Here is a 13,866-nt window from a genome sequence, read left to right as displayed (position 1 = left end):
AGAACAAACCATAAGGCTAGGATTAGAGACGTGTGGTCTTTCACAATTTCCGTAGCTTCTGCGTCATCCGGGCCGCAACCAGGGTGCTCATGGCGCCGATGAACAGACAAACCGCAATGGCATTCGTGCCTTCGCCAGCGTCCTGCCCGACGGCGTCTTCGTGCAGCTCGGGGCTCTTGCCGGGCTCGAGGATGGCGAAGACAATGGTGGAGATGAAGGTGCCGATGAACTGCGGGAGGGTGGTGTAGATGTTGAGGATGCCAAAGTAGATGCCGGACAGCTCGCCTGACGAGGAAGATGAGGAAGAGGTGGAGGGGCGGGAGGAGGAGCGTGATGAAGGGAGGCCGGCGGATGGATCGTGGGCGCCGCTGAGCTTGTTGACTTCGATGCCGAGGAAGGCTGTTGGAGCCCACATTGCGATGGCCCATGGTCTAGAGAAAGTTAGCTGATTGCCCCCTTGGATGGAAGACTAAATCTCGGGGGTGAATGACTTACACGCCACATAGACACATGAGAAACGTGGCAGATACAAGGCTCCTCGCCAGGGGAGCCATAAACATGGCCGCCGAGAACATCAAGTGGCCGCAGATCCAGGCCGTCAACAGGTCCGGCTTCATGGCGTTGAGCTTCTCGAGGAATCCAGCCATGACCCGCGGCGGCCGGTGCGTGTAGCTATCGTCAGCAGGAGAGCGCACAACCATGGGCAGGAAGAAGGCTCCGACGAAGCTGACGGTCGAATAGATCATCAACGCCGCACTGCCAATGCGTCCAATGTCGCCCAGCGTATCAGCCGACTTCTTGGCGCCCGGCGGCATGTCGTAGCGAAAATACGTCTCGCCGACCCAGGTGGTGCTGTAGAAGAGAAACGGGAACCAGCCGATCCAGGACCAGAACTGGGCCCAGCAGATGGCCTGCACGCGCGGAGGCAGCGTCAGCAGCGTGGAGCGAATCTGGCGGAAGACGCTCAGGGGGTCGTCGAGGTGTTTCCTGTCGTGGTCCTTGTCCGTGACGAGGACGCGCTCCGTCACGGCCCAGCAGGTGACGGACGTGGTGCCGAGGATGGCCATGGCGGCGATGACGGTGAGCTGCTTGAACTGCGAGTCGCCGAACCCGGGGCCTAGCAGATGGACGAGGTCGATGGACCCGGCGCCGTAGCCGATCATGTGGCCGATGGCGTTCATGCGGCTGCCTGTGAGGAGAAGTTCAGCTTTTGATCATGGTTCAAGAGAAGTGAGTTGAACAAAGGTGAGAGAGGGAGGAAATCATTGGTACTAACCCCAGGCGGCTCCGGCCTGCTGCTTCTCAATGGGAAGCGTATCGACGATGAGGCTCCTCGCACACGACATGACTAGACAGAACCAGCAAAATCATCAGCTCCAAACCCCTCCTCTCTTCACAAAACAAAACAAAGACAAAAAGGAAGAGAATGTTTTCCCATACTCGCATTAATGGCAAAGTCCACGGCGTAAATCGCCGCCACCGCCAACACAATCGTCGTCCTCCTCGTCGCATCGCTCCCCGCATCACCGCCAAGATATCCCACAATCTCCCGCGTAAAGCCCAGCACCAGCAGACACGCAGACACAACCACCGCGCCGACCATCATCAGCGGCCGCCGGCGGCCCCAGCGCGACGTGCTCTCATCGGCCACGACGCCGACGATGGGCTGCACGATGAGGCCGGACAGCGGGCCTGCGATCCAGACGAGCGACGTGTTGCTTTTGGTGAGGCCCAGGTTGAGGAGGTAGGGCGTGCAGTCTGGGCGGATTGTGTTAGCTTGTGACAAAGAAAACAAAGAAACATCATCTAGCTGAATGAGATCGATTTCTCATCCCGCTGAGAAAGAAGACTTACAAGTCATCTCAATGCCCCATGTAAACCTGCATGCACCCGCCAAAAACGCGTCAGCAACTGAACGGAAACCATGACTCTCACCAACCTCAACCTCACCACCCTTTTCAACCCATTTCCAAAAAAATAAAATAAAATAAAAAAATAAAATAAAATAAAAAACTCACGTAATACCAATCGTGCAAAATGTCAACAACACCATCTGCATCGTCTCCGAACCGCCCCGAATCGAAGCCCGTCCGACCAGCGAAGACGCCATCGTGGCCGCAAGTAAGTCTAATCTTACCCAAATAAAAAACCCCCCCTAATAAAAAGAAACAGAGAAAAAAAGAATGTCCAGTATCGTCGCGTGCCCGCTAATTCAGTCGAAGGATTCTCTTAACAATCGGCCTCGTAAATTGCATTGCTATTTAATATCGCTATCATGATTTTCTTTTTTTTTTTTATTAAAAAAAAAAAAAATTCCTCAAACCTGTTGTTTTGTTGTGATGGTTATTCTCTTCTCTCTCCCCCTTCTCTTTTTTTTCTCAGTCTGGGCGACAATGCCTGGTAAAAAGAGAAAGGGGGTAATAAATCCGCTTCTGTCGCGTCTCTTCTCCCCCAGCACGGCTATTAATAGCCCCCTGTGAGACCCAGAGCCTCTCGTCTCGTTCTAGACTCGAAACAGCCATGGGGGTCAGTCTCGTATCGCAGCGTCACTGCGGGAGAACCTCGTAACATAGACCCATTCTGGTGTCTGTTTCACGCTCGTGTTGTCTTGGTCTCATCTTGGCCTCATCTTGGCCTGAGGCTGTCCATTTCTTATCGCAGCTTTCTAAGCAAGTCATGCTTGTTGTACAGTCGATTACTATCAAGCGCTCAGCAAGCTCGAGCCATGTTCGTACAAAAATAAATCGTGTCATGGTATCTTTCGGCTCAGATCTGTCTACTTCGTGCTGTGACATGGTAGGACATGTAAACCCCTACAATCGTCGTCTCTCTTCCATTATGCCACTTGCTTTCTCACACGCCTTACACCGGGTCACGTTGCCCAACGCCTTTAAATCCGACAAGACAAATCGAGTGCCAAAAGAAGAAACAAATAGCAACAAAAGCTCGTCCTCTCAAGGAGCCGCAATCCGAATCCCCTCCTTCCAACACAAGCATCCCTTGGCTCTAGCTCCATCATGGAAAAAAAAAAAAAAAAAAAAAAAAAAAAAAAAATATTCGACAGCTTAGCAAAAAAGACGACAAGGGAGGAAAGCAGTGACAGGCTGAAAGGAAAATCCATTGTGCAGCTGCTATGCTTCTTCAAATGCAAAGTGGTGTCGAGAAGAAGAAGGAGAGAAAATGAAGGCTTCATGAAATAAAAGAGAAGACAAACAGAAAAAAAAAAAAATGAAAAAAGAACGCCTAGTTGCTTTCCCATCCCTCCTCAATGCCTTGGTTATTGTGTACACGTGCATCTGCTCGATGCTGATCCCGGTTTCCATGACTAGTAAAAAGCAAATCCCGTCGCTTCGTCTTTTGTTCGTTTTGTCTGCCTCGCGCCAACGCCGTGGTTAAAAGTTCAATTACGCACTCTCTATGAGTCGGCCAATTTGGCAAAATGCTTGGACCAAATCCAGCCAACCTGGTCCGTTGGGTCGTCTTGATTCTTTGCAAGCCAGAGCTCGCCCTTTTCCGCAATCACGTCAAAAATCTGTCAACCGCAATATTAGCATGATTTGTTACACCATGTGTTCCGCGTTTGGGCTATCGGAGACATACCTCGCCGGCCTGATATGTCAGGTAAGGATACCCGGCCTCATGCTTTGTTGTAGAGATGTTAAACTCAAAGAGCGATGCTGCCAGCCACAGCACATTGTATCCATCAGAAGCATGCGCTCGCTCTCGCGATGACGCCCTAGACGATCGCTGACTCTCTTCGGGGCCGTCTGGGAGAGGTAGAGCAGAGTGAAATAGATTGGAGAATCTACGACTGTCATGTTGATGATAGCTGGAATAATATGTGTTGCCCGAGTCTCGTCGGGTGTGAGGTGCCGACTCTGTACTCTGTCTCGGCATCGCAACTGCCGACGAATCGAAGCTCTTGCCTGTACTCGGTCGCGTGCCGCCAAGCGATCGGGAGCCTGCTGGCACCTCAGCCGATCTCGGCGATGCCATTCCTGCCTGGCTACTGTTTGACAGGCCGGCATAATAGTCTCTATAATAGTATTGGTGAGGACTAGGAGCCGTCGCCCCGAAGCCGCTGGACGGCCCAGCAGTAATGGGAGAAAGGGTAAACGAGCCGCTATGTCGTTTGCCAAAATCAGGCGCTGGTAGAGAGGGTGCTGATTCGCCATTCACGGACTGACTCCATGCTCTGTTCTCTGCCTCTGATGTTCGGCCCCTAGTTCTGGGAAGACTGTCGTCTCCATTCATGGTCGATACAGACGTTCGCCCATGGTAGGCCGGGTTTATGATGCCAATGTTGGCCATCATCTCGTTTGCATAAGGAAAGTCTCTGTCGAAAGTTGCCACGATTTCCTCTATATCTGGCATTTCGGGTGCGTCTGCTAGAACGGCCCTCATCTTTTCCCTCCATATCAGGTACCAATTGGCCTGGATGTTGATGAGGTTGCCCAGGCAAATGTTTCCCACCTTCTCCGTCAACGCCGACAGCTTTGGAAGCTCCTTAATCAACGTGTCGTTGAGAGCCTCGTACTGCTCAACAAGCTCCTTGAGCTTGGGGTCCACGCTCTTGCCTGCCTTCTTTAGCTGCTCTGCACGTTCCCATACGACTCGGCGCTTTTGCCTCTTCTTCATCGCCAACGAGGGGTTGCCGTAAGACTTGATGACATGCTCAAAGGGCTCGATGACATGCTTTCGTATTTGTGCCAACTAGAATGAAAATCAGTACAATCGTCCTGTCAAGTGATGTTACCGATAGGGGGCCTTACGTGCTGCTCGAGCGCCACTTTTTCAATGTCGCGAATCGAAATGTTAAACTGAACCCACTTGCTTTCCAGCTCGGGGAAGCTGCCTGGCTGGAGCCGCATGACCAGCTCAATCGCTGACAGATATTGCAGAAACTCGTGTACGTACGATGACACTTGCCTGGTGTAGAACTCGACATCGCGCAAAACGACCTGTAGCCGCAGATAATCATCGCTAAATCTCTCCTCAAGCTTGACATATTCAGGATCCTCGGGCGGTCGAGTACCACCTTGCAGCTTGTCTACCTTCTTGCCAAAGGCTCGAGCAAGTCCCGCTTTCACGTCGGACTCCTTACGTTTTCTACCGACGATTTGTCCGACTAGCTCAAAGTTCTTCTTCGTCTTGTTGATCTCGATAATGGCTTCTTCAAGCGCCTCTTTAGCCGCCACAAGTGGCTCTCGATCAGGATGGTCCTGGGGAGTGTGTTGCAGGAGTGTCATGATCAGATTTGGGTACTTTGTGATTCGCTGCATGGGTTTAATAAGAAGTGAATCCAAGTCCCAGGCGGCCGTCAGATCCTTGGCTACCTCATTGCACTCGTTCAGCCATATTTGAACCGTCGGATCCTGCTGGATCTGGATGAGTTTCTTTGCCGCCTGGTCGCTGTTTCTTAAGAACCCCTCATGAGCAAGCTTCATCTTCTCCATGCTAGCTTGGAATGTCGGACCAAGCGACGTTTCGCGGTCCTTGGCGTCGCTAAGGTCGACAATGGATGTCTGGCTTTGTTCAGAGTAGAGCGAATCCTCTCTAGCGACGAGGGACCGGCCACTCTTCGGCACATATATGCTGGCCACCGCCTCCTTGAGTAGGACGAGGAATGAGGTATGGAACTCAATGATCTCGTCGCTGTTCCGGAAGATAAGCTTGACTATCTTCGCATCCAGCTTGGGGCAAGCCTCCGCGGTGCCTTTATAAATCTCTTCTACAATGTTCATGTCTCTTACGAAGATTGCCTCGGTGTCAACAAGCTCTTTGATGACGTTTCGTCTCTGGATCAGGCGATGCCTCTCTTCGCTGCTCAGGTCCTCTGCTTCCTGGATGAACGACTTGGCATCGCTGTCTGCAGGGGGGCGGCCCTCAAAGTACTGGTCCATAGTCTCCATCGAGGTCATGTCCATCATCGACAGAGGAGTTTCCGAGTGATGGGACACGTACTCACCACTTCCGCGTTCAGAGTTGACCAAGGTGCTACCATACTGAGACTGCTCATAAAATACACTTGACGTTTGCGATTCGATGGCTGAGTTCCGTCCAGAGCGTGGAAGGGGTGGTGGTTCGTGTTTGGGGGACGATTGATATGAAAAGTCAGAAGCCGCCTCTGCAGATAAGTAAGGGATCGAGAAGCCTTCGCCCGTGTCTAGTTCCGGGAGCTGCTGGCCAAGTTGAATCGACGACCGTGTCGAGTCGACAGAAGGGCGGACACCAGCTCCGTTGTAGGAGAAGCTTCTGATGGAAGAATCGTCTCTTCCAGATGACCCACCAGATAGCTTCCATGAAGCCGCTCGCATAACAGGTGACTCTGAGGCTTCTGAGTGTCCCATACTCTCCACAGAGACGTTCGTCCATGCGGTTTGATGGCTTGACCTGTCGGCCCGAGATATCGAAGGAGGCGCCAAAAGTTTGTTTGGTGGGCCCGCATCAATCTGCTCATCATGCGAAGGATATAGAAGGTCATCAAAGGTTTCTATGTCCGATGATGCACATGTAGAGGCCCTGTTCGACGAGAGAGGGCCGCCGTAGCGGTATGGGGACCGCCCATCCTCCATCCCATCTCGGTCGTCTGTCTCTTCGGTACAGGCATCCGTGGCGGCATCGTCGACATCAGCACGCATGCGGCGAGCCATTGCCGGAACGCTTTCTAAGTCTGAGTGGCAGTCTGATTCATCTTGAATATCCAGTCGGGGAAAAGACGCCGCCCGCGCAGTCTCCTCGGCAGCAGGGGGCTCGCGTGAAGGCTGCGGCAGTATCGTCACAATGGTTTGGTAATCTTGGTGCGCATGGGGCTCAAAGGAGTCCTCCTGAGGCTCATTGTCGTAATAAGCGTCAGGGATAAACTGCTGGCCGGTATGGCTATCTTGGCTGATGTGATGAGTCGTAGGGCGCGGCCGTGGCGGCGATGATGGAAAGTCGTCGTCCTCAAAGGGGCTTCGGTACTGAGAGGGTTCCCTGGTCGGCACTATTATTTGGGGACTGAGCGGCCGATCGGACATAGTCAGGTCGGAAAGCTCTGCCTGGGGCTCAATATCAAACTCGGTAACAGCAGAGGTTGCTGAAATGGTTGACAGAGGCCGTTGCTTTCTTGCTACGTTAGCGGACGGTGAAGGTTCAGGGAAGCTTCCGGGGATGCCCAGCGTCGGCGAATCATCACCCTTGCCAGGAGCTGGGTGTGAGGCTGCATCTGTCGGGATTTCCAGAAGGGTTTCGCGGTTGTTCTCCACAGCAGCACGAGGGTCATGATCAGCTGGGAGCTCCACGGCCGGCTCCTTCGCCGAGGAGCTTTCAGCCGGCCCTGTCTCTGCCTCTACCTCTCGATTTACATGGTCTTCTGCTGGCTCGTTACCTGGAGCTTCTTCCTCCCCAGCGGTCACCGTGGTAGGTGAAGTCGTAGTCGTAGTTGTAGTTGTAGTTGTAGTTGTAGTTGTATCTGCATCTGGAGCAGTAGTTGTAGTCAGGGTGGCCTCAGCTTTGGACTTGGCCTCCTCCATCTGCTTCCGCCTCCTCTCCACCGCTCTTTGGCGCACCTCGTAGGCCTGGCTTTCGCGAATGGTCTTGGTATATGCCAGTCGAATGTGCTCTCGACGCTGTTCAAAGTCTATAGGTCCAACAGCTATTATCTTACGCTTCGCCGGGTCGTACGTCTTTGACGAGGAAGGGGTGTCCCTCGCATTTGGACGTGCAGGGGCCTTCGCCTTGGCCGCTTCTTTCATTCGGGAGCTTGCTGTTGTCGCTACGGATACTGGCTGTCGTGGACGAGAGCTCCTCAAGGGCGGTGAAAGCTTGGGTGGCGCGGTGGACACGTACGCCTGGAGCCGATTGTTGCTATTACTTGGTGTAACCAGGCCCTGGGGAGGTTGTTTTCGGCCGGTCTGCGTGGGCGTTTTCGCTCGACTCGTAGAGGGGTTCGGCCTGGATTGTCTGCTACTACTACGACCATTGACTGGCGGTCTCCTAAAGGTAGAGGGTGAATTCGATCGTGAGGAAGTGGGACTGGAGTTGGTTGGGCTCGCCAGCCTCCTGCTGATGGAAACAGGTAGTTTGGAGCTGGTACCTGCTGACGCGTGCGTGGCCGAGTTGGCAGTGGCCTCTGCTGCTGCAACAGCCGTCGCCGTCACCGTGGCTGCTGCAAGTGCTGCTATAGTCGTTGTTGCTGTTGGCGTGGCTGCGGGGGGAGGTGATTTATGTATCAAGGGCAGGATGTGTTTTGACGTCGAGAGATCGCTGCGAGATCGCGCGTGTGTTTTGGATGCACTCCCTCGGGACATGTGGAGGTCCCTGTACCAGCTGGACGGGGACGGAGGCTCGGCTTCGAGGTGGTCGGAGACGCTGCGTTGGCGGCCCACGAGGCCGTGCACGTTGGAGTCAGACGTTCTTCGAGGGCGAAGGTTGTCGATGCCAAAGCCGGCCGCCACAACGTCGTGCTGGCCTGGGAGGATTTCGCCGAAGAGTAGGCCCGGAAACTGAGGGTTAGACTTTGGAGATGGCGGCTCCGGTTGGGAGGCTGAATGTGGGGAATTGTGTGGGCGAGGTGTCATAGAGCTGGAGGCGATTGAGTTCCCGTTAGTGGATGTCTCGGGTGGATGGTTTCCAATGCGGTTTGCAAACGACCGTGAACTACCCGACACCTGCTCGCGCTCAACATGCCTCGTCTTTTGCAGGCGGCTTGACATCGAGGTCGAGCCCGAGCCCGAGGTCGAAGTCGACGACGAAGACTGCTTGGACGAGTTCGAAGCGGGGATGCCAGAGCGAGTACTTGAGTGCGTGGACGAAGGGCCCGACAGATTGGACTTTGGCTTGGGCTTGGGCTTGACGGTATCTTGCCTGACCCGAGCTACTGGAGCATCCTGGCGTGGAGGAGGTCTTGGGATGGAGTTTGCTCCGCCGCTCTGGTCGAAGCGCTTCTTCAGATCCTTAACGCTGGGGGCGCTGGCCGAAGGGGATCTCGACGGCACGGCTGACTTGCGGTCGAGGGGGTTCGAGGCGGAGCGCATGCCCGTACCGGTACCCTGACGGCCAGCACTGCGATTTGCAGGCGGCTGCAGGTGTCTTGCAGCAGCCCCATCAGTGTTGGGAGGCGGGCCTGGCGAGGCCATTGGGAGAGATTGCGGTTCGCCGGGTGCTGTCTGGTAGCTCTTGTAAAAGTCGTCAGGATCTAGGGTGGCAGCAGCATGATGGGCGAGGACTTGAGCATTGGTGGTTGAGGCGGGCAGGACGATGTCGTTGGCAGGGTTTGAGTAGAATGCAGCCGGGCAGGAGCTCGAGTGGTCAAGATGGGGGAGATGGCGAGCCGGCGGATGAGCATCGTGGGCGACAAGCACGCTATCCAGGTCTAGGTCCGGGTCCGGGTCCATGTTCAATGCCAGAGCATCACCCGCGCGGTCGAAGCTGATCTGATGGACAGCGACTGGTCAACAGCGACTGATCGGCAACGACTGGTCAGCGCTCGTCGAGAGGAGAAGCGGGCATCGATGCTGCTGCTGTCTCGGTCTTGGTGTCTCTCCCTCTCCTGTGGCGGCAACCTCGTTTGCTTCCCCTGGGAGACGGGCTTTCGAAGCTGCTTGGCCCTGGCTGTTCTGTGAGACGTGGGAGAGGAGATGGGGGGTGGTGATTGGAAGGCGATGGGGAGATGGAATCGAGTGCTGCAGCCTGCAGCCCGGATACGACGCCCTGGGAGGTGGGTGATCCAACCAGGTCCAACCAGGCCTGCTCATTAACGGCCTGCTGGCAGCCCTGCCCTGGGCCCCCTGTAGCAGTCCCCTCACTGGGCCTCTTGGGGCCTCTCAGGACCTCTCAGGGCCTTTTCAGCCCACCAGGGCATGTCACTGCGCTGCTCCCACTTCAGGTGCTGCTAACTGGGAGCTAGCGGTGCATGTACATACCGACTGCTCCGTGATGCCCAGCAACTTGGCCGACTAACGTCAAATCATGGGGGGCGGAAACGTGTTAGAGGTGGACGGGGGTGGCTTAGTCTCCGCTATTAGAGTCCGGAGGGTTTTTTTTCTCTTCCTTTTCTCTTCCATTATCTACCAAGGACTCTAGTCAATGTTTCACCTTTATGGATTGTTTCTTCTTTTCTTTTTCTTCCGCTTTTCGGGATCCCACTTGGTCACTTTGGGCAAGAAAGAAAGAAAGAAGAAGAAAGATGGATGGAAAATTTTTCTTGTTGTCTCCTTGCCGGCTCCGTTTCCCGTGTGCCGGTGGGAGATAACTGGTGCTCGCAGTGAAATTATGTGACCACATCTGCGCGGCTTGTTCCGCATCTCCCTGGCGACAGTCTTGCACCTTGTCTGTCTGAGAATCAAGGGGTGCATATTGGGCTGCTGATGGAGGCCTGGCAACCAACACAATACGCAATCAGGCACCATCGCCCTCCCGAGTCCTCTCTCACAGGCCTTGGCGGTTCCCCATGGCGCAGGCACAAGCACAGGCACAAGCATGTGCAAGTCAGGACTCGTACGAGCAGGATTGCACAGGTGCCGCCATCTCGGCGAGAGAAATTGGCAAACCACTGCACGGTACTGTACGAGTATCCTGTAGCTCCGATCCGAGGGTAATTGCGCCGAATGCAACTCGGCTGATGTGATGTCCAGCCAGCATCAATCGGTATTGGCAGCTCCCACGATCTGCTCCGTATCCTGAGACCCGTTTGCTCCCACTGAAATTTCACCTGCATGCGAGTGCTTTACTTTGGACTAGTGGCTCTTATCCTAATGTATTGATATCCATCACATTCGTCCACTGGTGCCATCACATCTTGCCGAGAAATTTAGTATACAGGACTAAACTAAGCCTTGCCGAACAATCCAGGCACCTTGGATTGTCCAATGTTGCATCCAGTCCGTGCCGGCATACGAGTACAGTACGTACATTGCTGCCACCAACAGATAAGCAATTGATCCATATCAATATCCGTGTCTTATGGATGCATCCCGCCTTGTTTGCCATCTGACAGAGCAACATGCTCATCGGCTACAGAGGCTGCCAACGGCCGGCATCGTTTCACCCGCCGCCTCTCGCTGTGATTCGCATTGAAACTGCTTCATTGTCGGCAGCTACTAGCGACCAGGTGTCCACGTTCTGCCTCTCCGATCGCGATCGCGATCCTCGGACGCGGACGCGGCAAAACCTTGTTGACCCTTGCCAGGGCAAATCCGCTGGACAGCTTTTAGCACGGAAATGCCCAGCGTGACAGCGGTACAGGTACCTCAACGCGCTCTAGTGCGGTGCCCTGTGGGCGACAGACGGGCTGCTAGTGAATGCCGGATAGCGCTGTACTAGTATTACGAGTGCTCCGCATTATTTCTCCCGTCAGCTCTTACTAAGGTCCAATTCAAGATAGTAGCAACAATGCGCGATCCATCCAACCTCATCCAGTCACAACCTCAGCCACGACTTTGATGTTAGTGCTGCAACGATTTACATGCAGCCAAACGCGGCGACGCGACTCCAACTCATCAACATTCTAAAGGGATGGCTCGAGGCAAGAAGAGGAAGCTCGGCTCAGACGACGCGTCAGGCAATCAAGCCCTTGCCTCGTCCAAGCATGACACACCCGTGAAGAAGGATTTGCTGCTGCTGCACTATCCCGTTGTATGCACACTAAGGGAACATGTGCTCTCCAGCCTTCCCGATACCTCAAAGATCAGGCGAAAGAAGATTGCGGCCTTGGGATCCAGCATAGATGCCAGTGCCATAGAGATACAACTTGCCCATGTCCTCGACTCTACTCTGGTCGGCACCAGCCTTCCGACTCCAAAGTCTGAATCAGAGGAGGCCACATGGCAGCAGTGGCTGTCCTTCTCTCAGAAAGGAGATGAATCATATGTGACTATATCTAATGGAGTAGCTTCATCGATTGCCATCCAATCCGAGGTCTGTTACTGTATCCCCAAATGCAACTAGTAGCTGGAACGAGGCTAAGTAGCCCAATGTAGATTATTGATTTCGTCATCTGGAGTCTGTTTTCGAAAGAGAGAAATGGGTCTTGGCCTAAGCACATCCTATGTGATGGCTTCCGTAGAAATGCCAGAGACGATCAATCCGCCAGATCAACTATCCATGGAGTATTCAGTCTCTATCCCAACTTCCATGTCAGGGCATTAAGAGAGGCTCCATGGCCTCACCTTCTGGCACTCCTGGGCCAGGCCGGCGAAAGAGTAATGATCAACCTGTTATATAAGTGCTCTATTTTCCTCAAAGTCGATGCGGGCCGAGACAACTACCTTCAACTTACTGGTCGGTGGAAAATCCTCGCAAGGTCGTTAATCTACTCTCTGCTGACCATTGCCCGCCAGGCATCCCCCTGTCCGAGCTAGATACCAAGGCTTCAGATCATACTTTGAAGTCTCAGATGCGCAAACCCTCGGACATAACCATTGTTCGCAGTAGAATATTCTATGCAAAACCGGCTACAACTGCAAAAGGCCTGGTTCAAGCAGGTTTCAAGCATATCCGTATGTCAAATTGTTTACTGATACCACTCTGGATATGACTGCTAAGCATTGCCAGATGCGTTAAATCGCCATCCTCACACTAGTGAGGTCTTTGGTACCGGTACAGATAGCCAGGAATCGATAAAGATTCGACAGCAAAACGAGGCACATACGACCAAACTCATGATGTATATCTTTCCACGCCAGTTCGGCTTGCACAACGTCTTCACTTCAGCTATTGATGCGAATCAAACGGCTCAAAAATTTCACGACTATACCCTTCGCGAAGATGAAATCAATAAGGCGATGAGAGCCAGTAAAGGTGTTCCTGAGAAGTCGCTGCCAAAGTTGCCCAAACGACTGAGGGGCACAACCAGAGACCTTGTGCGGCGTCTGCAGATTCTTCATGCTCGTTGTTCTTACTTTGAGCTCCTCAGACACTATTGCCCAACGTTCCTCGATGGGCCTCATGGGAGTAAAAAGAAACCTGGAGATGTAGAGCCGTCAGCCACCTCAATTCAGGTTCCTGGTCGAGCAACCCAAGCCGCCGAATCCCAACCCAAACGGCGCATGCGCCGGCATCCTACAGATGCTTCGGCACTCCCTGAGCATAGATCGCTTGTGGAGCTTGCGTGCCCCGTGGCATGTGTATCAGCATTCTGCCAAGCAGCGCTCTCCAAGATTATTCCAGACAACTTTTGGGGCAGCGAGAAGAGCTGCCATAACAAAACCGCGTTTCTCCGGAAAGTGGACCGTTTTATCAAGCTTCGACGTTTTGAAATGATTTCGTTACATGAGATTACACAAGATTTCAAGGTATTGTCAGATTCCTCAAGCTTGGGACAATCCAGACTGTATGCTCATCATTAGGATTTAGGTCACGGAGATTGCTTGGCTAGTTCCTCCCGTCTGCGAAGGGCGAAAGGCTAGCCCCACGGATATGAAGAAACGATATGAAATATTTTACGAATTTCTTTATTATGTTTTTGATTCGCTTTTGATACCCCTGATTCGGAGCAACTTCTACGTTACGGAATCCAATACCCATCGATTCCAAGTTTTTTATTTTCGCCATGATGTTTGGAGGTTGATTGCGGAACCGTCAATGTCGAGCCTCAAGGAAGGAATGTTTGAAGAAATCAGACTGGATGAAGCGACGCGGATTCTCGACTCCCGGAGGCTGGGGTTCAGTCAGTTAAGGCTACTGCCCAAGGGCACCAAACTGCGTCCCATTATGAATCTCAGACGCAGACAAATGATGGACAGCAAGCGTTCTAGACTGCTTGGGCCTAGTATCAACTCTCTTCTCAAGCCTATTCACGCGGCATTGAAGCTTGAGACGGTATGTACCGTGACCATACCCTCGTTCCAACCATTTTCTAAACGTGAAAATATTGTGTGTATCGGT

At 53.3% G+C, this 13,866-nt stretch overlaps 3 protein-coding genes across 3 annotated transcripts; 1 reads left to right on the top strand and 2 right to left on the bottom strand.

Annotated features, from left to right (window-relative positions):
• Positions 1-40: 40 nt before the first annotated feature.
• On the bottom strand, positions 41-2,110 carry TRIVIDRAFT_43166 (uncharacterized protein; the record flags this gene model as incomplete). Its single annotated transcript, XM_014096271.1, has 6 exons — positions 41-431; positions 496-1,189; positions 1,277-1,348; positions 1,441-1,758; positions 1,855-1,880; positions 2,019-2,110. 6 exons carry the CDS (start codon positions 2,108-2,110, stop codon positions 41-43), a joined length of 1,593 nt encoding a protein of 530 aa, XP_013951746.1.
• Positions 2,111-3,415: 1,305 nt separating this feature from the next.
• On the bottom strand, positions 3,416-9,119 carry TRIVIDRAFT_160649 (uncharacterized protein; the record flags this gene model as incomplete). Its single annotated transcript, XM_014096270.1, has 4 exons — positions 3,416-3,532; positions 3,601-4,713; positions 4,773-7,178; positions 7,284-9,119. The coding sequence occupies 4 exons, from the start codon at positions 9,117-9,119 to the stop codon at positions 3,416-3,418; spliced, it is 5,472 nt and encodes a 1,823-aa protein (XP_013951745.1).
• Positions 9,120-10,432: 1,313 nt separating this feature from the next.
• TRIVIDRAFT_205295 (uncharacterized protein) lies at positions 10,433-13,328 on the top strand (the record flags this gene model as incomplete). The annotated part of the gene is made up of 6 exons (XM_014096269.1): positions 10,433-10,546; positions 10,834-10,885; positions 11,453-11,898; positions 11,961-12,261; positions 12,321-12,479; positions 12,535-13,328. The coding sequence occupies 6 exons, from the start codon at positions 10,433-10,435 to the stop codon at positions 13,326-13,328; spliced, it is 1,866 nt and encodes a 621-aa protein (XP_013951744.1).
• Between the last annotated feature and the right edge of the window lie 538 nt (positions 13,329-13,866).

Source organism: Trichoderma virens (assembly GCF_000170995.1).
Source record: "Trichoderma virens Gv29-8 chromosome Unknown TRIVIscaffold_88, whole genome shotgun sequence".
Lineage (NCBI taxonomy): Eukaryota > Fungi > Ascomycota > Sordariomycetes > Hypocreales > Hypocreaceae > Trichoderma > Trichoderma virens.
This window is presented reverse-complemented; position numbering and strand designations above follow the sequence as displayed.